The 23,068-nt window shown below is 35.2% G+C and overlaps 3 protein-coding genes and 1 non-coding gene across 9 annotated transcripts; all 4 read left to right on the top strand.

Annotated features, from left to right (window-relative positions):
- The first annotated feature begins 1,729 nt into the window (after positions 1–1,729).
- Positions 1,730–6,739, top strand: LOC103328891 (Presenilin-1). 2 transcript variants are annotated; one of them, XM_089041215.1, is made up of 3 exons: positions 1,730–3,366; positions 6,122–6,257; positions 6,418–6,739. In XM_089041215.1, the coding sequence occupies exon 1, from the start codon at positions 1,895–1,897 to the stop codon at positions 3,275–3,277; it is 1,383 nt and encodes a 460-aa protein (XP_088897341.1). In that variant the 5' UTR covers positions 1,730–1,894; the 3' UTR covers positions 3,278–3,366; positions 6,122–6,257; positions 6,418–6,739. The 2 variants fall into 2 exon arrangements, 1 of the variants encoding a protein (XP_088897341.1); XR_016121917.1 differs by lacking the exon at positions 1,730–3,366 and adding an exon at positions 4,648–4,789.
- Positions 6,740–8,787: 2,048 nt separating this feature from the next.
- On the top strand, positions 8,788–8,859 carry TRNAE-UUC (transfer RNA glutamic acid (anticodon UUC)). The gene has a single exon. It is a non-coding gene; the product is annotated as a tRNA-Glu (tRNA).
- Positions 8,860–10,032: 1,173 nt separating this feature from the next.
- Positions 10,033–11,894, top strand: LOC103329035 (deoxypodophyllotoxin synthase-like). Its single transcript, XM_008231471.2, has 3 exons — positions 10,033–10,406; positions 10,525–10,846; positions 11,575–11,894. Exons 1-3 carry the CDS (start codon positions 10,033–10,035, stop codon positions 11,818–11,820), a joined length of 942 nt encoding a protein of 313 aa, XP_008229693.2. The 3' UTR covers positions 11,821–11,894.
- Positions 11,895–13,046: 1,152 nt separating this feature from the next.
- Positions 13,047–16,736, top strand: LOC103328892 (uncharacterized). Of its 5 annotated transcripts, XR_016122382.1 has the most exons (4): positions 13,059–13,441; positions 13,859–15,631; positions 15,750–15,845; positions 15,993–16,048. XR_016122382.1 is itself a non-coding variant. In XM_089042104.1 (3 exons), the coding sequence occupies exons 2-3, from the start codon at positions 14,035–14,037 to the stop codon at positions 15,446–15,448; spliced, it is 1,275 nt and encodes a 424-aa protein (XP_088898230.1). In that variant the 5' UTR covers positions 13,047–13,441; positions 13,859–14,034; the 3' UTR covers positions 15,449–16,048. The 5 variants fall into 5 exon arrangements, 2 of the variants coding, with proteins under 2 accessions (XP_088898230.1, XP_088898229.1); XM_089042104.1 differs by having other exon boundaries at positions 13,047–13,441; positions 13,859–15,282; positions 15,422–16,048; XM_089042103.1 differs by having other exon boundaries at positions 13,060–13,441; positions 15,750–16,048.
- The last annotated feature ends 6,332 nt before the right edge of the window (positions 16,737–23,068 follow it).

Here is a 23,068-nt window from a genome sequence, read left to right as displayed (position 1 = left end):
AAAGGGCTTTCCAAGAGTTTCGAACCCCCTACCATTGAGACACTAGGTAGTTCGCTAACTGAAGGTGGCAGTTTGGCAATCGCATAACACCTTGTGGTTGAAAAGATAATTTGAACACAAAATCTCGATTAACTCGTTGTAATTTACTAGTTTATAGCAATTTAGCATGAGCATGATAACAGGAAATAAAAAAAAAAAAATAAAAGCTGCAATTTCACACTAGTCTCTTCTATCAACCAACTTTAATTATTTTTTTATCTATAATATACACATGCGATATTAGGGAAAGAGGGAATTGAACCCAAGACTTATGAATAACTGCTTTTAAGGACTTGAATTATAAGCCCTCCACAACCAACTTTTATTTTTAAACGATGTAAATAATCACTATAATTTACTGTGTTCTTAAACATAATATTTCAATAAACAATGTAAATAATCACTAATTTTTGTTGGATTAGTTGTCGTTTTAATGGGGAATGTTAGCAACCTTCTCTTTTGGACCTTCTCCCTTTTTTGCTTGACATGTGTCATTTTCCTTACACTTAAAACAATGTCATTAATATATTATACAACCTAACTTTTGCTTTCCAAGTTTACCCTTAATAAATGTATTCAATTTATCCAAAAAAATTTCAAAACTTTCTTACCATCTTATTAAATTTTTTTTATACAAATTTATAAATAAACCGAATCCTAGACATGTATTTATAGAAAAACTCAAGCACAATTTTAACATAGAAACACACCCAAAATCAACCACAAAGTCAACTTTTTGGGTGTGTTTATAAATAGATTTTGAGTGTGTGTAATGATGGGTTTTGGGTGCGTTTATATGTTTAAATAGTGCTTGAGTTTTTTTTATAATTTAAGCTCTATTTTGGGTGTTTTAGTGAAACTCCCTTTTTTTTAATGTCAATTATTTTTTTAAGAAAATATTTGCTTAAAAAAAAAGAGGAAATGTCTTTTTAATTAATAAAAAATTCTTTTAAAAAGGACATTTTCTTTTTTTTTTTTAAATGCAGACATTGTTCTTAAATAAAAAATTGACGTTAAAAAAAAATTAATAAGATGGTAAGAAAGTTGTGAAATTTTTTTGGATAAATTGAATACATTTAATATGGGTAAACTTGAAAAAGCAAAAGTTAGCTTGTATAATATATTAATGATATTGTTTTAAGTGTAAAGAGAATGACACATGTCAAAAAGATGGAGAAGGTCCAAAGGAGAATGTTAGAGAGAAGGTTCTAGGATTCATCTTTAATTCATTAAGGCCCCGTTTGGTTCATGGGAAAAGAGATTTGAGGATGAGAAATCAATTACTTTCCCATGTTTGGTAAGTCAGGCATGGAAATCATTGCTTGCCTATGGAAAAGTAAGGGAAAGTGAACTCATCCTCTCAACTTGAGTTTTGTTTTCCTCATCATGCGAAAGTTTGGGGAAATGAACCAAAATTAAATATACATTTTTCATGACTATTTTGTTCCCATTAACAATTTAGAATTACAATATATCATTAAATGCATTTTTTTATTTAATTTAATATTGGTATAATTGAAAATTTTGTACAAATTTTGTTTTTTATTTATACTCGAAACAAACATGGGAAAGGAAATAAAGTATTATCTTTGATTACTTTCAAGCATTACCAAACATGGGAAATGAATCTTGCATTTCTCCTCAAATACTTTCGGTGAACCAAACGTAGCCTAAGACCAATAACAAAATATGTCAATTTAGCAAAGCTACAGTGGTTGACCCTCTCCCTTCAGCAATCTCAGATACTAAAATCCTCCAAGTGCCCAAAAATCCTCGCACAGACGAAAATGCGGTAGCCGTCCCCGCACACAGACACCACCAATTGCTCGACGAAAGTCCCCAACGAAACAAAACCATGGAGTCGAGCATCCTAGAGTCGATCGGCGTTGAGATTATCGGCGTCATGTCGCCGGTCTCCATCTGCATGCTCCTCGTAGTTCTCTTAGTCTACGCTCTCTCTCCCTCCAACCCCTTTTCCGCCGCCGCCTCCGCTCCCCCGATCCGCACCGCCGCCAACCTCGTCTACCTCGAGAGCCCCTCCGACTCCGCCTCCCAAAAGCTCGAAGGCGCTCTCCTCAACGCCTTGGTTTTCGTCGTCCTGATCGCCATCGTCACCTTCCTCCTCGTCCTTCTCTACTACTACAATTTCACCAACTTCTTGAAGAACTACATGCGCTTCTCCGCCTTCTTCGTCCTCGGCACCATGGGAGGTTCGATTTTCTTGTCCATAATCCAGCATTTCTCGATACCCATTGACTCCATCACTTGCTTTTTGCTGCTTTTCAATTTCACTGTTGTGGGTGTGTTGTCTGTGTTCTCTGGTGGGATACCCATTTTTCTACGCCAAGCTTATATGGTTTGTTTGGGGATTATTGTGGCGGCTTGGTTTACCAAGTTGCCCGAATGGACCACTTGGGTTTTGCTTGTGGCTCTGGCTGTGTATGATTTGGTGGCTGTGCTGGCACCCGGTGGGCCGCTTAAGCTGTTGGTGGAGTTGGCCTCTAGCCGGGATGAGGAGCTCCCCGCTTTGGTTTACGAGGCTCGCCCCACTGTGCCACGAAATACTCAGCGTCGTGGGTCCGGATTAGAACTTTTGGTTGCTGGGGTTTCGGATTCAGGGTCAGTTGAGCTTCAGGCAGTCACAAGGGACAATGTGAATCGAAATGAGAATGAAAGTCGTGGTAATTCAGAGTACAGTGCGGTTGAGTTTGGAAGTTTCGGGAGTGAGGGACATGAGAGTAATAGAGATGAAGGGGAGAGGTTACTGTCAGAGGAGAATGCACAGGATAGGCAGTCGTTAAGCAGTAATTCTTCGGGATATTCAACTGTGATTGTTCAGTCTGATAGAGCTACGCAATTTAGCAGTGGAGCATCTGAGATTATTAATGAGGAAATGTCCCCTCTTGTTGAAATGACAGGACTGGGGAATGAGAGAGAGCAGTTGAGGAGGGATGGTAGCGAAATGTTCAGTAAAGGTATTAAACTTGGTCTTGGGGATTTCGTGTTCTACAGTGTTCTTGTGGGCAGAGCTGCAATGTATGACCTTATGACTGTGTATGCCTGTTATCTTGCCATTATTTCCGGACTTGGGTGCACTCTTATTTTGTTGTCAGTGTGCCATCGAGCTTTGCCTGCTCTGCCTATATCGATTACATTGGGTGTCGTTTTTTACTTCTTGACTCGGTTATTAATGGAGCCTTTTGTTGTTGGGACAGCTACAAATTTAGTGATGTTCTGATAGTCAATTACTTTATTGAGAAGAGAGATGTACATTCAAGAGAAAAGCTGATGTTTTTGTAGGCATGAGATCTGTGTACAAATTAAAAGGTATTGTTCCCTGAAATTTCTCTCTATCCTTCACATGTAATTCCTCGTGGTCCATCCTGAATCAGTAAATTGGGTAATACAGTCACTTTGAGACCAAAAAGAACTGTTGTGTTTTTTAGTCCCTTTTATAAGTTATGTCCATCAGCTGGCTGGCTTTCTTATCTGGTAGATGTGAGACTATTAGTTAGTTTAACTGCGACCATGTTCAGTTTAGACATATTGGCATTTTCATTTTGTTTGATATTTTTCACATTCTTATGATGATAGGCAAGAAATATAGAGAAAAACTCCAATGGTTGTGAAAGCGAAGGAGCCAAAAATTTGCATTCGAATTGTCATTGTGGATAAATGTCATCATAAAAATTGTTTGAAATCACAATGAATTCAGTGTAACTACTAACTATCTGGAAAACCCAATTCATTGTATTTGCAAGATTTGAGGAAAAAAGGTTGTTCAGAAGTTTTTATAAGTCGGAAGCTTGTATTAAGTACTATGTGTGAGCCATGCACTACATTGTCCCAAGAGTCAAGTTTCAGAAGCTGGCAATAAGTCAAGAAAAAACAAATTTGCTGGTCAGTATTTGTAGGACAGGAATCTTCTCTAAAAAAGAAATAGAAAGAAAAGGATGACAATCAAATTGATAATCATAGCACATTTATTTATCTGCTATTAGCACATTTTTTTTCCTGATTATTGAGATATTGTTTTCCCATTTACTTATTTGCTTATTTTCAAGGGAATAAAGATGTGTGTTGAGATAATCAGGCTCAACTTAGCTTCAAAAAGTGCCCCTTTTAGTGAAAGGGAGTAATGTTTGATTATAAAGTCAATGCATGATTGAACTACCATATTGGCTAGCTTCTGTATATTAATTACTTTTGATCTAATTAGATTCCTAACCAAAAGGCTGAGATTGTAGCAAGCGATCTATTGTTAAACATTTAATATCTTTATCTATTTTCCTTTCTCACTAAATGACATATGCATTAGTTTGTTTTCAATTAATCCTAGAAGGTGCAGATCAAGACACATAGAGTTAGAGTGAGAGAGAGCAAGAGATATTGGGAGGTAGATCTAGCTTCTCCATTGCAGAGAGAGCTAGCCTCTCTCTCTCCCCCTCTCTCTGATTTTCATACATCATTTTGTTTCAGTTTCAATTAGGGATAGCAGAGAAAGGCTAGTCGGAATCATGAACCACAATTTTCCGTTCTGCTTCTAGATTTTCTCTGCAATGAAATAGGAGTTATGAGGGGGTTCAGCCAAACCAGTCCTCTTTATCACTTGTTTGAGGTAGGTAGATTTTATTCTGATTCCTAACGATCAGCCAAACCAGTCCTCTTTATCACTTGTTTGCATTTTGAGGCTAGTGATTGGGAATCGAAACTAGTGGTGCGGTGTGCATTTGAGAAATCTTGAGAAGAGGTAAATGCTTATTTTTGTGCAATTTCCTGCTATAAATGTTCAATTTCTTGATGTTTCCTGCACTAGATTATGCATAAAAACTGTGCTTTTGTTATTTTCCTACGAAGGTTTATGTTTAAGTTTGGGGTGCTTGGTTATACTCGGATTGGATTAGGGAATGAAAAGAAGACAGTGTTATGTTTGGATAATTTTAAATGAGAATCTGAGCATATCTGTAGCATGTCAGTGTCACTCTTCATAAACTAAAAGCCAATTTAGTAAAATTTAGAACATTACTTGTGTCGGAACTGCGAATTGCTAATTGAATATGTTATACACTCAGCAATAATTTTCTTAGGGAGAGTAATGACCAATCTCAAATGTAATGTTAATCTTCCAATTGCTTCAATTTATTAATTTGTTTGATTAAACTGTGATGTCTGTGGCCCATGTTCTCAGAAGCTGTCATTATTTACACTTCAAACATTAGATTGTTTCTAGTAACAAAGAATGGATGCATTGTTTCAAATTGTCCTACAATGCATAAACCACTTTCATCTGTTTAGCACTGTTTATTATTGTCACTTGAAGGTTGAAGCATATATGGTGTCATATAAATTATTTGAAATTGAAGGTTGAAAGATCAGTGTTAGCAGATACATTCATTCTATGATTGCTATGTATGTTTGCACTAATAAAGTGTGTGGCCAGTATCAGCTTCTTTTTTATTACTTTTTATCGGTTTGTTGGATCTGTCAGTTTCAACTTCCACTGATATGGAAGTGGAGGAAACATTTGATTTGCTACTTCTTGGATACACATAGTTGTGGAGGAGCTCACTTCTGATGATGATTTAATTTTGATAAAAGGGACCAAAACTAATGTATAAATCTTAATTCAAAATTTAATTTGGATTAATTACGACTATGCGCCCTTAGTTAAGATAAATGTTGTTACCATTCTTCTAGAGTTGGTTATTCAATTTCAATAATAGTTCTCTTCTCAGTGGTATTGAAGCCAGACATTGTATTTCATGAAGTTTATGATGTTTACCTTATCATAATTTGATGTTTCGAGTGGGTTATATCACATCTGGGGTTCTAAGGGTAACAAAACTGATTGGGCGGTACGATGTGCCATATTGCGTATGATGTCCCAAGGATGACAGAAGATATTTGTTTTCACTTTTCTTCTATGCTTCTGCCGTTAACTACCTATGTGTTTTTCAGGGGCTGCGGGTTCTGAAAAAAGTTTCAGAATGATATTTATTTTCACCATTTCTGTGCTTCAGCGTTACCTTGTGCGATTATAAATAACTGGTTTATTTTGATTATCTGTTTGGGTTTTTATCAGGTTATATGGAGGTCAGACCAGACCCTGGTAAATAGTACGTGAACACAGGGCAACTACTTGAAGGGGCTGTTAGAAGTGTTGTCAAAATCCAGAAGTTTTCATTTGAGTTTTGATCCAGTGACACTCAAAATTTCTGGTATGCCGCTTCTGCTTTTCTTCATAAATTCATATGCTATTCATGTCTCTGTCCTTTCATTATGACAATTCCTTCTGATTTAAAAATTTTATTGTGGAGTAATTCGTATGAACATCTATCATCTATGTTAACTTCTTTGTTTCTCCTTATCTTTCTGCAGTCACTAAATGCGAGGAGCAATGAAGCATCAAAGAAATTTTCGAAAAAATGACTGATTTTTTTTTTTTTTTGTGGTAGTAACATAAAGCTATTTTGGCTTCCCCGATTTGCAACAGGGGATAAAAGATTTGACAGTTTGCTGCTTAATTGCTTTGAGTGGTAGCAAGGCGTCTAACACTAAGTTGAAGATATGCTTACCAATTTTGTATGCATGATGTAAAATGTTGATTTAATTATGAATTTGGTTTTCTGAACATGTTTGTGTATTATACTGAAAATCAATCATATAATTGTAGGTTCTCATTTTGTTGTTTTGAAAATTAGATCTGTTCACCGTGCACAGAAATTACTTATGATCTGGAACTCCGTTCTGTTCTTTGTGTAACACAAGCGCAACATTCAAAATTTTTATAGCAGTGTGAAACCCTGTATTAAAAAGAAAAAAGAAAAAAGAATATATATGTATATATTAATATTTAATCTTTGCATACTATATAATTACTAATATATATTTATTTCAAGGCACGTGATATGAGTCTGGCTATAAACTAGTATAGCCTACCTTATCAAATTTTGTTGCCTAGCTTTCACTATGTTAACTCATATCAGCCCTATGTAATATATATTATATATTTTACACTTTACAAAAGCATTTAGAAAGGCCCTTATGCTTACTAAGCATTCTGTTCAAAATTGACCTGTTGCAAGCATATGGTTCTCAAATCTTGTTAGAGCATGAAGAGGAATATTTAAGCAGGAGGTGTAAGCATAGTATGTATTCTTATATACAGCCTTAATTTGAGAGTGCTACTAAGCACCCTACAAAGCCAACGCATAGGGCTATATTTGGTGTGGCAGATTACTTTCAAGCCACCAAAGTACTACAGGAAACTATAGACTAGTCGTGTGGCACAATATTAGCTTTCATCTATACCTATTACTTGGACTTTGCCGACTTTAGCTTCCTATAAACAGCATTCCCTAATACTTCTTGTATCATAAGTTCTTCACTTAAATTGCTTTAGTTTCCTAAAATTTGTAGAAAAAGAAAAAAAAGTGAGAACTAAAGTGTGGTGAGATTTTGGAGAAGCTCAAAGTGTTTGGACTTGTGATCGAGAGTTATACAATAGCTTTGGATTTGAGGTAGGGGTTTTTTTTGGGGAGGCTTTACATAAATTGATTTAATTAAATATTGTGAACACTATATTATACTTAGTGTTGGGTGTTTACATAAATCGACAATTATTTGATTATTGTCTTTGATATTGGGTGTTTACATGTTGTCAATTATCATTATAATTTGATTAATGTTGACATGTTCATATGTTATCGGTGGTGATTGAATTCTTGGGTTGATAAAGAAATTATGGAAAAGAGGGTAATAAGAAGGATCTTTTGTGTAGTTGAGTCTGACTATTGTAGGGACCAAGTTCAGGCAAGCCTGTGTGCACAGTAGATTAGGAAATTGGTTGTATAATTGTCGATTGGGTTATTTGGGCTTGGAGGTCAATGATTTAGACAAGATAACTAGCAAAAGGAGAATTATGGGATAATTGAGATGAGTGTTAGTTTATATATTGGGGTATTAGAAATCACAGTGATAAAATGCATGGTATGGGACATGCATATTTATTTGCTCTATTATATAGATTAACGGGTTGAGTAAAATTGAAGTTCATTCATGCATTGCATAAATTGTACATTATAAATCTCACTAATCACATAAGACATAGGACCCCTACTCAGCATGTAGTGCTCACCTCGTATTAAATCTATTGCAGGTTTTGGATATGAAGTTTAGTTTGTGACGTGGAAACAAGAAGAATGAGTTGTGAATAGTTTTGGGTGTTTTGTTGTAAATAAAAAAAAAAAAAAAGTTAAAAGTCTGTTGCTTTCCTGTTATTTTGTTTGTAAAATTACAATGTAAATTACTTTGGTTTAAATAGAAGTTTATGTTCAGTTCTCATGTTTCTTAATGTTTAAATTTTTAGTTTTAGTTTTTCTTTTACCTCACACTCCCAATAAAAAAAAATCCAATAAAAAAAAAAAATTGGGGTGTGACAAGCAGCCACAGCCACCGGATGTAAAAATTGGGTTATAGAAGTGGAAGTTTGATTCATGTATTTGGATGGGTTTGTTGTTGGCACATTATGTAACGCAAGCGAAGCAAGTCATTCTATAATGAGGGCTTATACTAATTTGATCCAACAATTAAGAGATAGAGTTTCACCTAATAGCCACATATAAGCCCTCATTATAGAATTATTGAGTGCAAAGCAGCAGCTAACATTATTAAAACTTCGATATGATTTTCTGATTATTTTCGGTTTAGGTTTACTTATATTTTTAATGCGGATTTACTTAACAAGAATCCGTTGTCGTCCAGCGGTTAGGATATCTGGCTTTCACCCAGGAGACCCGGGTTCGATTCCCGGCAACGGAACTTTTTGAATTTCTTGCCCTTAATTTTGCAGTAGGCTTCGTTTTCAACCCACAGTATTATAAAAAACCTTCATGTTTGAAGGCTTCTTATATAAGATGAGCAAGGCACAATGCAAGGAAAGGGACCAATGTCTTTAGCTTGTAAGGATTTGAATTTAGCATCATATATAGCCAAACTATAACTTGTATTTTGAAACTTTTGAGATTGGTTTTACCTTGCAGTTCCAAATTGTTTTCATTGTTATTTGTTTCCCTGTTTTCAGGGCTCACCAGAGTTCGTTTCATTTACTTATTTATGAAGGTACAAAGTCTTTGCCTATAATAAGGCATGGTAAAGAGCCCTTGGCCAAGAAAGTCCCTTGCACGGCCAAACAATCTTTAGATAATAAATTCGTTTGTTCACTTTACAACTATATTGTTTATGAGATTTGAATTAGAAGATTGTGTCGTAAGATCATCAAATGGTGACGTCTCACACTCGCATTCACGTATTTAAAAAAGGACAACATGCCTTGTCCTCACTCCATCTTGGCCGAAGGATTTTGGGTGAGCAGAAATAGAGCTAGGAAAGTCAGGCCAAAGAATTAATATAAATCAAGGAAAGCAGTTAACTAGTTATATTCATCATGCATAAAAATTAATGATGACTTGTTTGAGCTTGTCAGATTTCACTAAAAAACTTGTAATAATGTAAGCTTTTGGCACAACGAATGTGATTGATGGAGTCTGACAAAAAAAATTGTGATTCATGGAGACTTGTTTCCCTAAATTACAAGAACCTACCTTTTAAGCTAAGTATATAATACAAAGAAAAGTAGATAGCTAGTTGTTTTCATGAATAAATTTCTATAAAATCATAAACATCTGTTCAATTGACTTGTTCTTCTATTAGGACATCTAGTTAAAAGAAATCAAATAATGAATGCAAACTCTTGATGATGATTTTTTTTGTTTGTTCATGTTTTAGAAGATCCCAAGTGACATATTGTTATAATATATATTAAATTTCGAAATTTATTCTTTATAAAATCTTCATTGACGATGCATATCAGCCACGCAAATCAGACATGTATAATTTATGAAAAAAAATCTGAAAATACATAGCCTTTAACTACTCTATAAATATCATTCTGGTTCACTTGGTATATGCATCCCTCAAAAGATATACATAAGCATGGGCACCCAAACAGTGGCCAAAATTCCTGTGGTGGATTTCTCCAACGAAGACTGCTTAAAGCCGGGGACGAGTTCTTGGCTCTCTATTAGCAAAAGCATCTGCCATGCACTCGAAGAGCTAGGCTGTTTCGTCGCAATACTGCCCGGCAAAGTTTCTCCGGAGCTTCACTACACCTTCTTTGGTACGTTGGGCGAGTTGTTTGATTTCCCCACTGAAATCAAAGTGCAAAGTTCTTTTGAAAAGCCCTACCCCAGTGGCTACATAACAGCGAATGCCGCCAATGAAGGCTTGGGGATTGGCTATGCTACAGACCCTGAATACACTCGGAGATTCACACATCATTTTTGGCCTGAGGGACACGATTCATTTCGGTATAATTTAGTACTACATTTGACATAAAACATTTGAAAATATGATCATGTTTAGCTCAACCTTTTGCAGTGTGACTTAAATTTTGAACATTCAGAGTATTTGTTGTTTGTTGGGCAGTGAGGGTGCTGATTTGTTTGCAAAAGTGATGGAAGAGCTAGATCAAGTTGTGACAAGAATGGTGTTCGAAAACTACGGTGTAGAGAAGTACCATGATGATCACATCCAATCAATCGTTCACACGTACCGATTTAATCAATACAAAGGATTCGACAAAACTGGAATTGATGAGGGTCTACCCGCCCATACAGACAAGACCTTTAACACTACACTCTATCAAAATCATGTCAAAGGTCTGGAAATATATTCAAAGGACAATGAGTGGATAAGCGTTGATCCTCTACCTTCATCCTTCATATTCCTAGCAGGTGATGGATTCCAGGTATGGCACAAAAAAACTACATATAATGTGTCTTGAGTATGTTAATAAGTTAATTTTTTTTTGGAATCACATGTTACGCATGTCCAGTGTTGGAGCCAGAAATATAGACCTACAAAGCTCGACAAGCGATCAAGCTAACATGAGAAAGGCTAAATTCTCCAATTGCAACAGATATTTCAAAATAAATTATATGAAACTTGAATATTTAGCTTCGTAAAATCAGCCAACATAAAATTTAACATTAAGGCTTCCTTTGATATCCCGGACAAATGGAATATTCTTCTCATGTTTGGTGCTCGTTATTAAATTGGATAATTGTTCCACATATTAGAGAAAACAAGTCTCCCCGTTTCGTTATTAAATTGGATAATTGTTCCACATATTAGAGAAAACAAGTCTCCCGGTCAAGGGAAAGACTCTAAATGGGACGGAATTAGACCGAGTCCTATAATCCTGCCTTCCTGCCCACCAAATGAGGTCAATTGTTCCACATATTAGAGAAAACAAGTCTCCCCGTCAAGGGAAAGACTCTAAATGGGACGGAATTAGACCGAGTCCTATAATCCTGCCTTCCTGCCCACCAAATGAGGTCAATATTTGGCATTTTGATGATAAATTCAAAACGAGTAGTGCTTTGAATTCATACTTTTTTGTAATCTCAATCATCAATATTGTTAATTTTGTATTGTAACGCGCATATTAAATCTTAGCCGGATGACTTGGCCTAGGTTTGGAGCAACGACAGAGTGCGAGCTTGTAAGCATCGAGTGACCTTGAGGGAGAACGATGTAAGATACTCGTTCGGACTATTTTCCTACAGAGAAGGAGAAACACACGTACCCAAGGAGCTTGTGGACAAAGACCACCCCCTGCAGTATAAGGCATTGCATCAGTTCGAATATGTACAATATTTTAAAAAGAATTACTCCACCCTTGGGCCTTTGTATTCCATCAAGGAATATTGTGGCGTTTGATATATTTCTCTGCTCCAAATTCTCCGAGCCAATACTTATCTATCTCTCTTAGTTTTTGGTTTTTGTTAATTTGCAATGTATTTTTCTTTGTTTTTTTAGTATTTGTTTCGTTAATTTCTTGTTTGAGATATGAAGTTCATTTGTGTTAATGTTGAGAATTATATTTTGGATTCCTTATTACCAAGACCTAGGGACAATTTCTGGTTTGGTAAAATTCTCTCACTCCGAGCCGGAAACTGTTTGGTAAAGCTCTCCCCAGGGTGTTTGAATGGTGGTTTACTTGCTATCATATACTAGATAAACCAAACATACACTAATGACAGAATTAAAAGAAATAAAATTGGTGTATAAGTTTATTGTAGATCATGAAGAAGTTTCAATAGAATCAAAATTTCAGTACTCTACCGACTTTGATCTAATTCCAGACATATATATGGTTGATTACTCGAGCCTTTCTGCTTATTAATTAGCATTACCTACTTTTATTTCAACCTCCTCTACTGAAAATAATGCTCAAAATTCATATTTTAATGTTCTTTCTTCATGAGTTAAATTATTGATTTTATCTGTAGTTGCTTTATTGTTATTGTCTTGGTCTTATGTGTTGATTGTTGAGATTTTTATTGTAAAGAACAAATTGCTGAAAGTTTAAGGAGGATCTTTGAATAACTATTTTCTGAGAAAAAAAAAATGCTTAACCAAAAAAAAAAAAATATCTCCATTTGGGTACTGGACTATAATGGATGATATCACATTTGTCGGAACACATATTTCGTTGGCAGATAAGAAGATGACATGTGAAAAATGAATATTCTTTAAATCAACTAATTGCCCTAATTAAATGAAGGAATATTCCTATTTAATTAGGAAATTATCTTTGATTTAATAAAGGAATATCTCTCTAAATCAAGGAACCAATTCCCACTAAATCTCTTTAGTTAATTTCTATCATCTTTTTAGATAAGAATAATCCTAACCAAATAAGAATTATTCTCTAAAAACTCTAATATAAAAAGAGCCTATAAAATACATGACTACACAAGTCATTCAAGATTTTTTCTAAATTCCTCTCTAATTCTAAAACCCCGGATATGATCCGTTGACCTAGAAACAACAATTATTGACTACGCTGCTTGTGAACCCCCCTTTGTGTCTCGTCATCATTGTCCTCACCACGTTCTATTTGATATTGTACCACTTGACAACAAAGATCTACAAATAGGTAGGGAGATACCAGCTGAGTCAAAAGAGGGAGCTCCTTAATGAATATAAAACAAAGCCCATGACAAAAAGGAGACAAGAAAAATCTATGGCCAGCTATTGCTATAGTAAAAGAAATACTATTTTAGTCTCTCAATCATGAAGCAAGATGGGAATAAACAGAAGGCAGCAGCTGAATGGGAAGTCACTCACGTGAGGCAAGAGTAGCTGATTTTGATCCAAAAAAACATAAAAAAGGCAAGAGTAGCTGAACTTTATTAAAGAAAGAAACAAGGAGAAGGGGTAGAGAAACCAGATAAGAGGGGGAGAGACTGAGAAACGGGAGAAAGGGAAGAAGCAAGCAAGGAGGAAGCTCTTCCTCCATTGCAGGCCCTTATGCCTTCTTGGTCATCCAAAATCTGTAAGCTTTATCTTAATTATGTTTCTAGTTGTATTTGTATTTAGTATGAGCAACTATTCCTCTTAGCTAAGGCTTAGGATGGTTAGGGGTTGATTCCAAGTGCCCTAGTATTTGTTACCTTAATTTACATCTCGTTGTTTGCGCTTATTAATCCTTCTTAATTTGCATTTCCTTTCATACTCGTCTTGCGAATTTAGTTACAGAAGCCTAAAACCAGAACCCCCTTTTTGTGTTTGTTGTTGCTTCTTTATTTATTATTTTTTACTTGTTCAAATTAGAATTGCATTTAAATTATCAAGTCCTTATGTGATCAACATCATATTTATAAATCCATACCTAAGGGATTCATGTACTTGCGAGTAATTATAATTTGGGTAATTTCTTTTCTTATTGAATGATTAATTCGCCTGTGTACAGTCCAAACTCAAGTTTTTCTGATGATGAAAGGCTATCTGACATCCAAGAGTATTTGTTAAGAGAAGAACAAAAGCGACAACTCTAAGAAGCTTTGCATATCCACTTCCTCCGTCATTATCACCAAAATCTTCAAGACCGAATTCATCAAAGGTTGAGAGGCCTCTACCTTTACTATAATGGCTGAGCGTGCTAATTTGGAACCTTCTTTGAGGGACTTTATTGTACCGCAAGCAACTGTCCAACCATCATGCATAATTCATTCAGAAAATACATTGGCCAACTTTGAGTTGAAATCAGACATGATTCACTTATTGCCCAAGTTCTTCGGCAATCATGAAGATGATCCTCATATGCATATCAAAGAGTTCTCTGAAGTCTGCTCAATCATGAAAATTGGAGTAATGAATGATGAGGAAATAAGAATGAGACTTTTCCCTTTCAGTTTGAAAGATAGCGCAAAGGCGTGGTTTTATTCCTTGCCACCTAACTCTATCACAACTTGGGCAACCCTTGCTTCAAGATTTCTACAGAAATTCTTTCCAGCTCAAAGAACAAGAAAAATCAGGGAAGAGATTGTGGAGATTCGACAATTAGATGGAGAACCCTTCCACGAGTATTGGGAGAGATACAAAAAACTCCTAAATTCTTGTCCAAATCATAACATCCCAGAATGGCTCTTAATGCACTGCTTTTATGAAGGACTTCTTGATTTAGACCGTATGATTGTTGATGCAACTTCAGGAGGTAGTCTCATGAACAAGACTGTTGAGCAAGCTAGAGAAACGTTCGAGAATGTTTCTAATAATTCTCTACACAAGTATTGTGGGGATTCAAAAAGAAAAATCAAGAAAGAGATTTTGGAGATTCAACAATTAGATGGAGAACCCTTTCATGAGTATTGGGAGAGATACAAAAAACTTCTAAATTCTTATCCAGATCATAACATCCCAGAATGGCACTTAATGCACACCTTTTATGGAGGCCTTCTCTATTTAGACCGTATGATTGTTGACGCAACTTCAGGAGGCAGTCTCATGAACAAGACTGTTGAGCAAGCTAGAGAAACATTCGAGAATGTTTCTAATAATTCTCTACACAAGTATTGTGGGGATTCAAAAAGAAAAATCAAGAAAGAGATTTTGGAGATTCAACAATTAGATGGAGAACCCTTCCACGAGTATTGGGAGAGATACAAAAAACTTCTAAATTCTTATCCAGATCATAACATCCCAGAATTTCACTTAATGCACACCTTTTATGGAGGCCTTCTCTATTTAGACCGTATGATTGTTGACGCAACTTCAGGAGGCAGTCTCATGGACAAGACTGTTGAGCAAGCTAGAGAAACGTTTGAGAATGTTTCTGATAATTCTCTACAGTTCAACAATAGAAGGTCTCCACCTAAGAAATCTGAAGTTTATGAGGTAAGTACATCTTCACATTTTGAGGCTCAAATTACTAATTTGACTAATTTGGTGAAACAAATGATGCAAGTATCATCCAATGTGTGTGCCATTTGCACTACACCAAGTCATGTAAATGAAGCTTGTCCTCAAGGTGCAGAACAACAGTCTTTTAATGATTTCATGATGGAGCAAGGCTACGTTGTTGGACCATATCAAAACAATCAAAGGACCATATCAGAATATAACCCTGCGTGGCACAACCATCCCAATTTCAGATGGAGCGACAACCAGAATGTTCAACAGGGGCCAACTCAACCATACGATCAACAAAATCATCAACCTCAAGGTTAAGCTCAGCCATATCGAGGTCAGAATCCTACTCGTCCGCCTTATGGTCAATCTTAACAATACAATCGAGCCGGCCTAAGCCAAGCTTACCAGTAACCTTATGATTTCAATATTTCGCATGCTGATTTTCCTCACAGCGTTCAAGAACTCCAAGAAAGATCAACATCTCAAAGAAAAGTATAGTCCGCCTGCCAATGAGGCTAATATTTGTCATTTCGACAAATTCAAAACAAGTATAGTGCTAATTTTTCTAAGTGAGAAGAGGATATTTGAACTGAACTAATACTTTTTTAATCTCAATTATCAATATTGTTTTGTATTGTTTGTGTGCATATTAAATCTTAGCCGGCATATTTGTGTGGTTTTATTACTTGGCCTAGGTTTGGAGAAACGACATAATTCGAGCTTGAAACATATATTATGATTTTTTGTTTTCTACCTCTTCCGTCGGTTTTCTCGGTGGCACTTCCGGAGTTGTGGATGCTTTTAAAGTGCTTTTTTGCACTCCTTACTTGGATTATGGTAGCACTCTTTGTAGTTTGGGTGGCTTGTCCACCACCATTTTCTGTATGCCCCTTTGGTTATCAGTTTCTCTTCGGTGGTCATGGTCCTGTTCTGGTGGCGTAGCTGGTTGGTTTTGAGTGATGCAGCAGGTCTATTTCCCTTACCTTCGGATTTCCTAAGTCTGTTTAAGTTTATGTTGCTTTTTACGTTGTTTTGTGTCTTTTGTCTGTAGGGGTGCTCTTTGACTCTTTGAAGGTTCATGACTGTTTTGTCTTATCTTGTTGTATTTGGTTGAGCCTCTTTTCTTGAGTTCTTGCTTTGTGTAACTGGATTTTGCCTCCTGTTTTAATGAAATAGGATCTTGGCTAGATCGAATAACATGGATCTTGGCTCTGGCTACCTGATGTGGGAAGATCTGGCCGGGTCAAGGCAGATGAAGATGGATCTTTTCATGGTAGGAAATCCAAAGCATTCAAAGCCATATGAAAATGACCTTATAAGCGCTGCCCCTTGATAAGGTGATACACACTGATGAGAACAAATGTTACGTTGCCCAATAAAAATAAAAGTCAATGAAAGTAGAAAATAGGAGGGGAATAGGATGAAGTATGTAGTGCAAACCTTCTCTTGTAATGGCATGGGATGCTTGGGAAACTAAACAATTTTTCTACATACAAATCAACTTTTCAAAGGAATATCAAGCTCTAATCGAATCGATGATCTACCAGAAAACTAACTTGAGATGCTAACTTGCAATACTAAATCTCTAACTAGTTTTTAGTAAATCATCAACAGGCTAGAGTTCACCTCCATCTATACTAATTCAAAGACAACCAGTGTTCTTTGCATAATAACGCTGTACCTGTACTGTATAAAGGTCTGAAGTAATCTACTAGTTAAGCTAGCTAACTTTATAAATGCTACCTATATTTAGAAGTTATAGATTTTGGGAAATGTATTGCTCGAAGTGTAAAAGAAAATGTATATATCCGTAATCGGGGGAAGAATGTGAATATGGCAAATGGACTATTCTACTAATCACAGTATCCTCATGTAGCAAATGCAAATAATTATAAAAGTTGTAGATATTACAAATGGCATGCTTCTACTAAATATATGAATATTTCATACCTTGCATGTCATTCTTGACAACTTTAAAAATCAATCTCTCTATCCCCATGATAGATTTACAAATAAGGCTTTTTAGGACTAATGATCCCTAAATTTACACTCGATTTGTATTTTCATCCCTCAATTCGCAAAATGATTATGGTGATCCTCCAACTCCACTTCCGTTTACAATGTTAGTCCTGCCATCGGTTCTTAAAGTGTTTTTTTGTTAATTCTAAGCATGGTGTTCTGCTAAGGGTAAAAAACGACTTCTAGCACAAATTCAATTCTCCACTTTCTCATCAACGGAGAAACTGAAGGTGCTTTGCAAATTGGGGATGGCTGAACCCACCTCTCATATAAAAACCTAATATTCTCAATCTCATCATCTTCACCAAGACAAGCACAACCCATGAGTCCATGACCACAACTAAAAGGTTCCAAATTCCTAGTCATCATCGTCAGGCAACCCTGGTACTAGGTAGGGAGAAGCTGGTTCATTCTTCATCGGTAGAACAAATCGGATGTTTTCATGCCTCTAGTGTCCCCGCAAGGGAAAGTAATATGACAAAGGAAAAGAATTTTTACTGATTCTAAATTTGGGTTCAACTTCAATGTTGACCAAGCTTTCACATTTAGGAATATTTTTAGTGATTCCAACTGAGGAGAAGCAGCTCATAAGGCCATCTCCAATTATGAGGGCAAAACCCAAATTTTAGGATTATAGCCTCAAAAACTTTCTCCAACCATGTATAAAAAGGAGTGGTGATTTAGGTCAGACTGAAATCTTGGGCGGAATTTGGCCCAACTTTCCAGTTTGGATGAAATTTCTGTAGGCCCCAAGTCAAAGGCAACTTGCTGGACGCGTGGAAGGCTCACATCAAAGGGACATTGGAATCCAACGGCTCCCTTTGAAAACCAATGATGCATCTTCTTGTTTTTTTTTAAATTCTTTATCTAATCTTTTGGAGCCTTTAAAAGCAATGGGAACCAAATTTTTGTGATTTTTCAAGCTCTGTCAAATAGATATAAACGACCCATATTTTTTTCTATTTGATTTTAACGAGAAAAAGAAAATCCAATGGTCGAAATTAAAATCAAATGGTTAAAATAATATTTTTAATTTATAAATGAGATCCCACTCTCAAACTCTACAAATGGCATTCTCATTTTCATTTTAAGTGAAAAAAATGTTATGGTTATGGAATTTCAATTTTTTTAGATAAAAATGTTTAGAAAATTAAATTACGAATATTGAAACAAAAATAATGTCAAGAAAAATTAACGACAAAAAAAAAATTTAGGGGTTAATTATTCTTAAATAATTTAATAAAGTTGCGGACTCAAATTATGAGTTTACAAGGTTGGAGGAAAAAAAAAATTGAGTCTTGAAAATACATAAATAGTTATATTTTAGAAAGTAAAAATCTGAGCTTAGCCCCAATATTGTTGGAGGTGGCCTAAAAAGATTGCAACAATTTTGGATTGTATTTTGGTGGAGACTGCAAATATGTTGAGAAGGAAGCTGACTTCCACAATAGGATTTGCTTTGTTATCTCAAGGGTCTTAGGCCCAACCAATTATTATTTTTTGGTCTGGAAGGCCTAATCAATAAAAAGCCCTATTTGATGAAAATATAATAGGCTATAATAAGTTGGGCCTATTATATTTTCATGGCTTTTTATTCTATAATTGGGTAACAACTTGGACCAATTATTAAGCCCATTTTTCATATTAATATATGATTTTGACCCACTGCAAGGTCAAAAGATAACGCTCTTTCTTACAGGTGGCACATGCTGATTGGGCGAAAGACTAAAATAAGCTATTTGTTTAGTGCCCGTTTGATATTGTTTATTTGGGGTGATAAGTGATTTTTAAAAAAAATTTGGCAAGTCCAGTCCGTTTGGTAAACTATGAGAAAATCACTTATTGTTAAAAAATGTTATGAAAAAAAGCTATAAAGGAAAGCATAATGAGGTGCTTTCATTTTCGATTATGTAGGAATTAGTTTCAAAGAGGCGTTGGGTTTAATGATTATGCGGCAATTATTTTTTGATTATACGGGAATCAGTACGAGCAACACTTTTAATAAAAAGTTTACCAAACACCAAATTGCTTTCTTCACATCAAATCTGACAATGATTATTTTCACAGCACATCAATGTCAAACTAACTCTTTGAGCCAAATTAAAAATCAAGACAATTGAGGCCAATCAAGAGCTTAAACAATGTTTAAATAGATTCAGTGGTGCTCTATCCTCTACCAGTGCTTTTCTCTTCCCACTTAAGATTAATTAGTAAGAAGACAAACTTCTTAATGAAGGTTCGTGAGCCCAGAGTCTCACCACCTATTCATCATCATCTCCGTGCACTAAGTCTATAAATAGAGGCAGAATTGTTCAAGGAAAGGGATTCTCTTTCCAACAACAGACTTCAAACTCAATGAAACCATTGATCTCAAATTGAACTGTCAATTTAATTACCCTCACTCTGAAGATAATCTAGTTGATAACTCATGCAATCATCTTCTTTATTGCTCTGCAAAATTCTTGGTATGAATTAACAGTAAAAAGGCCAGCACCTTTCAAATAGCTAAACACTTGTATTAGACTGGATTGAGAAATCTCCAATCTTCATTTCATTTCAACATGTTTATTCCAGGCTGAATTGAGAAATCTTTAGCTTGCTTTCTTTTATATTGTACCAAAATTTAATTGAGAAATCTTTAGTTTTGAGTGTTTAAATTTAATGTTCTTTATATTTAAAGTCATTTACGATTATCAGCACTTTACTTTGATATTTGGTTTGAATTATAAATTAAGAGCAATAATATTCATCATAAAGAGCATTGTCGAATTAGGGTGTCTCACCCAAAAACAGGATTTTCTCAAGCCTAATCAATGGTTTTTCTTTCCTACTTATTTTCGGGCCCAAATTCAATTCGAGATAATAGGTTTTTGAGCTCAAATCTAAGATTCATTGATCACGAATTTTGTTTTTATGTTGGGCTATATACGCACTCATGTATCTACCACACCATTTACACGTGAATAAAAGAATGTTGAAATCCTCTTAGTTGAGGCAAAGAAAAGAACTTATATGAGCCAGTACCCTTCAGAGCTCAATGACTTGATTATGAGTAAAGAGCAGTGCAAATTCATCACACAACACAAATACCCATTATTTCTATTGGGTTGTAGACAGTTCAGTTCCAATAGTGGCATCCGTACGCAAAACATCAAGATGGGGCTGTTTCTCCCATTCAAGCTTGATCCAACTTTTCAACTGGATTAATTGAGAGTTCACTTGCTGCCAAGAACTGAACAGTGCCAGCAAACAGTCATTTGGGGCATTGGTGAGAAAAAGAAGTTTGCTACATACATGCAAGGAATTTTTGGCTGACAATATCTTCTGTGATAAGGTTAAGAAATAATGTAAAAGGTGAGGAGTTCAACACATGACATGGTCGCCATTGGCCGTAATAAGCTTAATTACATTAATCACTCTTTTATGAAATATAGTAATTTTAAGAATTAAATATTTTTTTGTTGCCAAAATTAGAAAAAAGAGAGAGGAAACTTACACACACGGATATCATGGGGATTTGAACTCAAGACCTTTTTAGAGCACACCTAGGCTATTGGTAGAATTAAAAGAACCTTCAACTAGATGGAGATTTTCATCGGTTGAATGCTTAGCATAATTATTCTTCAATAACAAGTGCATAGACTTTGTAAAATGAAAGTAGTTAATTAAACTTGGAACTTGAGCTTTCTAACTACTATTTTTGTGTGGAGTGATTTATCCAAATCTCAAACTATATTATTCCTTCAGTCAGAATATATGTATAAGTTTGGGACATACCCCATGTCTTCAAGGTTTTTCATTTTTTATTTTTAAATGAATTTTTTTAAAAGAGATATATTGGGAAAAATGAATCAAACTTATGACTTTGAATGTAGGGGTAAATGTTCTTAATCACTTGAGCTATAAGCCCTTGCCCATGTCTTCAAATTTTGTATGCTAAAGGATTACGTTAGGGTTTCCATAATATCATACCTTATAGGAGAAGATCATTTATGTACTAGGTCAATATTTATCTCGTTCCCCACAGAGGCGGCTATTAAAGGATTACGTTAGGGATTACCTTATTTCCATTTTCAACATGTCTTTGTCTTTTTACTTTTATTTATTTTTATATACTCATTTACCTTATAGGCTAAAAAGAAGATCATATACGTACTAGGTCAATATTTATCTCGTCTTCCCCACCTAGTGCATTATACCACTCAATTATGATCGATTATAGTACTTTGTTGATCACTCCTTACCAAGGATCTGACCTACTTCCTGGATCAAGGGAAGGAACCATATTATATCATGCAAAGATAATAAATTACCTAATGCTTAATCCAACCTTAGCATAGCCATACTATAAACCGCCACTAAATCGAAAAAAAAAAAAAATTATCGTTTAAAAGCGAGATTACCGTTGAAGACTAAGTGTCCCTTTATGAAGGTGTTACCATTGAAGACTAAGTGTCCCTTTATGAAGGTGTGAAATAGACATTACCGTTGGAGGAGTGAGTAAAGCTTTTGTGTACACAAGGGGTTGGAGTAGGTTTGTGAAAGAAAACATTTTGAAGGCAAAAGATGTTTGGTCCATGAGTGTAAGGATATGCATGCACAAGTAAAATTGGAACCAAATTTTGGGGAAGGTGGCCAGCCAAAGAAATATGCATCACTCTAAAGTCTATGTATAAATAGATTAATTTACTAATTTATGTAGTTCGCTAGTTTTGATTTTTTTTTTGCTTCTAAGATTAGGATATAAATAGATTAGTATACCCAAATTAACAACAGCATCCGGTGTAGCTCATTAAATTATCTAAGGTTGAGATCCCAGGTTCAACTCCTGGCACCGGAATTATCTTTTTAGATTATTCTACTAATTTCTACACTTTGGCTCATTTGTCTCTTATATATATATATTTTTCCTTTGATTAGCTACAAAATTAATCACTATATTATCTGCCAATTTTATTTATATTTCTAATACAAAAATTAATTACTATGATTACCGGCACTGAAATTATTTTCAATGGACAAAATAAATGCCGACAAGGATAACCTCTATGAAGATTACTGTTTTTTGTTGTCATTTTTATTAAAGAGGATGAAATAAATCTACATGAAGCTTCGGTAGCAATCAGAAAAATTCTTTCAATGAATATGAGAAAATAAAAGCAAAAACCAGTAAAATCCGAAAGCCAAAACATCAACATAAGCAGCAAGTCAATTAAAACATAACATTCAAGCCAGTATTGCAACTTAAAACCTTTTTGTATATCCACATGCTTCTTTAAACATTATAGATATTTAATTTGTATAAAACAACGGAAATTCTGTATAATTTGGAGTCGAGTTAAAATATGTCATGTGTTACATATGAATGATGTCGATATATATGCACGTGACATGGAAGTCCCCGCTTGACACCATAAACATGAGAGAATGTATAATACAACTCCATTCACATTGTTCTTGATCTGTAAGACTTTGTTACTTACACGAATCTTACACCATTTGGACTTTAGTTTCTAATTTAGACTTAAAGCTAGCCAGTTTTGACCATTTTAACAGTAGTGTTATATATGGATATGTCATATGACGGTCTAAGACTTTATGGGGTGGTTTGGTACCGACTAAATATTGCGACTGTCTTAAATTGGTTTGGCTGCGTTAGTTTATATGTTTGATTGGACTAAAACTAAATTTTTTGACTTTTCTTCTCTCTCTTTCCTCTTCCTCCTCTTCTTCCTATTATTTATCTCTGCTT

This window comes from Prunus mume, linkage group LG7 (genome assembly GCF_029339155.1).
Source record: "Prunus mume cultivar Tortuosa linkage group LG7, ASM2933915v1, whole genome shotgun sequence".
NCBI classification, from domain to species: Eukaryota; Viridiplantae; Streptophyta; class Magnoliopsida; order Rosales; family Rosaceae; genus Prunus; species Prunus mume.
Note: the sequence above shows the minus strand (reverse complement) of the source record. Positions and strands in the feature narration are given on the sequence as shown.

What these genes read in the sequence shown, in the direction of transcription:
- LOC103329035 (XM_008231471.2), top strand. Translation starts at nt 10,033, where the DNA reads ATGGGCACCCAAACAGTGGCCAAAATTCCTGTGGTGGATTTCTCCAAC. An exon ending in GAGGGACACGATTCATTTCG is followed by an intron (nt 10,407 to 10,524) that starts GTATAATTTAGT and finishes TTTGTTGGGCAG; the next exon opens with TGAGGGTGCTGATTTGTTTG. An exon ending in TAGCAGGTGATGGATTCCAG is followed by an intron (nt 10,847 to 11,574) that starts GTATGGCACAAA and finishes GACTTGGCCTAG; the next exon opens with GTTTGGAGCAACGACAGAGT.
- LOC103328892 (XM_089042103.1), top strand. Translation starts at nt 14,035, where the DNA reads ATGGCTGAGCGTGCTAATTTGGAACCTTCTTTGAGGGACTTTATTGTA.
- LOC103328891 (XM_089041215.1), top strand. Translation starts at nt 1,895, where the DNA reads ATGGAGTCGAGCATCCTAGAGTCGATCGGCGTTGAGATTATCGGCGTC.